Source organism: Cynara cardunculus (assembly GCF_001531365.2).
Source record: "Cynara cardunculus var. scolymus isolate 2C chromosome LG 3, CcrdV1, whole genome shotgun sequence".
Taxonomy (NCBI): domain Eukaryota; kingdom Viridiplantae; phylum Streptophyta; class Magnoliopsida; order Asterales; family Asteraceae; genus Cynara; species Cynara cardunculus.
The window spans coordinates 35161233-35163995 of record NC_037530.1 but is presented as its reverse complement, the minus strand read 5'-3'; the positions used below and the strand labels follow the sequence as shown (position 1 = coordinate 35163995).

The 2763-nt window shown below is 40.0% G+C and overlaps 1 protein-coding gene across 1 annotated transcript; it reads left to right on the top strand.

The window, feature by feature from the left end:
- The first annotated feature begins 513 nt into the window (after positions 1–513).
- Positions 514–2483, top strand: LOC112509192 (O-fucosyltransferase 37). The gene is made up of 6 exons (XM_025114047.1): positions 514–1112; positions 1244–1412; positions 1498–1587; positions 1669–1925; positions 2014–2272; positions 2346–2483. Exons 1-6 carry the CDS (start codon positions 514–516, stop codon positions 2481–2483), a joined length of 1512 nt encoding a protein of 503 aa, XP_024969815.1.
- Positions 2484–2763: the final 280 nt, after the last annotated feature.

Below are 2763 nucleotides of genomic sequence, written 5' to 3'. Positions count from 1 at the left end.
TCAATGATTATCCTAATTATATTTTAGATTTTTTATATTTAAATGAGATGTTTATTCTCTATTTGATTATGTTTATCTGCAATTAGTTATACGAGTCCAAATATGTATATTTACGTAAAATTTACTTGTAACCATGAATTTTAAGTAATATGCATCAATAACAGTACTTCATGTATAAAAAACGGATTTTAAGAGTTTTTATCAAGTGTTTTATAATATTAATATAGATTACACCTGCATCGATTAAGGTAAGTTTGGAACTTAAATACTTGTTTTTGAAAAGATTTCTAAAAGTTAGGGTTAGAATTGCAAATATTATAAAATTGGAGGACTTCGTTTAAAGAGCGTATATTTATTTCAGTTGCAGGAAACAAATCGGATCGTTTTTTGGTCGTTGGGAAATTTGCCGCCAAAATTAACGGATTCTGAAATGAACAGTTGAAGATCGCCATAAAATGGCCACTGATTCTGTTATAATCACAGCTCTCTTTCTTTTTTTCTCAATCAGCTCTAATGGCGAAAACCAAATCCATCAAGAACTCCATTTTAACCTTTAATCCTCATCTTTTCCCCCATTTTCTCTATCTCTTCTCCCCCAAAATTCACCCCAGAAACCCCCATTTATCTTTAGCAACTTCCACACGCACGCTCTTCTTCTTCACTCTTTTGCTGGCTTCCATTCTATGTTTTGTTGCAATCAATCCGTTTCTAAACACACCGCAGGTCTCCATAATCGCTCATACGGCTTCCTACTCGCCTCTTTTTCTGGCTTCACTGTCCTCCGTCTTTCAAGATCCAAGTGCTGGTGATAACAACGATGCTCCTGTAAGTCTCTCCACCACTGCAATGGTGCCATTGCCACCTCGCTCCGTGGCCGGAATTTCGTCGGAGTTCTGGCAGCAGCCGGATGGAGAAGGATTCAGGCCGTGTTTGGATTTCAGTTTGAAGTATCGGAGGAGATCTCGTAAGATTGCTAATGAGAGGAAGAGGTTCTTAGTGGTTGTAGTTTCAGGAGGATTGTTTCAGATTAGGAATCAGATTGTTGATGCTGTTGTTATCGCCAGAATTCTCGAAGCTGCTCTGGTTTTGCCAGTTTTACAGGGAGACGAGAGGTAAACAGTAATCGTAACTCAGTTGATTTTAGGGTTTAGGAATTTATGATTTTGCTCTTAATTGTTGATTTAGGGTTCATAATTACTCTTCATATGGTTGTGTTCTTAATTGTTGAATCATGATTGTGCAGTGAATTTTCAGAAATTTTCGATGTAGAACACTTCAAGAAGATCTTAAAAGCTGACATTCGAGTAGTTTCATCTCTTCCATCTACACATTTAGTTTCATGGCAGTTATTAGAGAATCAAATTCCACACAACGTTCCTCCATTTTGGATCCGTGCAAGATTCTTCAAGAAAGTAAGGAGCGTCAACGCGATCTAATCAGTTTTAGTTCTTGGATCAAACCACCACTAACAACCTTCAAAATCTTCATGTTTTGCAGCTCAGTGAAGAAGGATCTCTGGTGTTAACAGGGTTAGAATCGAAGCTTTCTAAGAACCTCCCACCGGATCTTCAAAAGCTTCGATGCAAGGTGCTAAACACGATCACGTTTCCGAGTTTTTTTCAGGTTTCGTCATCATTCAATTCCCGTGATCACATTTTCTCATTGCAGGTTGCATTTCATGCGCTGAAATTCGCGACACCAATTCGAGAACTTGGTAACCGGATTGCAAGAAGAATGTGGATCGAAGGCCCGTATGTAGCCCTCCATCTCGGGCTCGAAAAGGACGTGTGGGTAAGAACCGGATGCCTCACAGGCTTAGGCCATGAATACGACATGATTATAAACGACGAACGGGAGTCTCATCCCGAGTTTCTTGCTACAAAATCAAACATAACTTGCCCACTCAACGCATTAGAAGCAGCCAGGTACACTTCCAGACCATTTTCTTGGCAATTTGCTCGAAAACCACTGTTTCTATCGATCCTAATTGCTAAAATTTGGAACAAAATGCAGGCTACTTAAAGATTTAGGGGCACCAGCGAATGCCCGAGTGTACATTGCAGGTGGAGAGCCATTTGGGGGCGATCGAGCCATTCTGCCATTGAAAAAGGAGTTCTACAACGTCGTGACAAAGGAGATGCTGGCTCGAGATGGCGAACTTAACCCCTACAGAAACCGAACTTCTATATTGGCGGCAATTGACTATATTGTATCACTAAGTAGCGATGTTTTTTTACCATCCTATGATGGCTACATGGTCCGAGCCTTGCAGGTATGTGTTTTCTTGATTTCTACATGTTTATGGCTTATTGTAAACTTGATTCGAAACCGTTTTGTGTTTCAAGGGTCATCGTGCATACGTGGGACACAGAAAATTCGTGACAACGAACATGAGTTTCAAGGGGCAGCCGGAGCCGAGGGCTAAGCGAAGGGATCGAGACGTGATAGCTTTTCCGGTACCCGAATGTATGTGTAAACATTAGGCATAGGCCAATTTTAGGCTGAATGTGGGTTTTCTTGAACCCATTTGGGTTAACGGATTCAAGGAAGTAAGAACTTTTTGTACTTTTTTACAATAAGATGGAATCATTAACGAAAACAAGTGTTTCCGTTGTCTTGTATGTGATGCACAAAATCCGCTTGAGTGATGTGACGAGTTCACCCAAATACAAGAAAGGTCATCGACTTCCTTTCTAGCCTCATCTGTTGAGTGAGTCAGTCAAAAAATATCCTTATTGGATAAGTGTTTATTGGCAAGAGAAA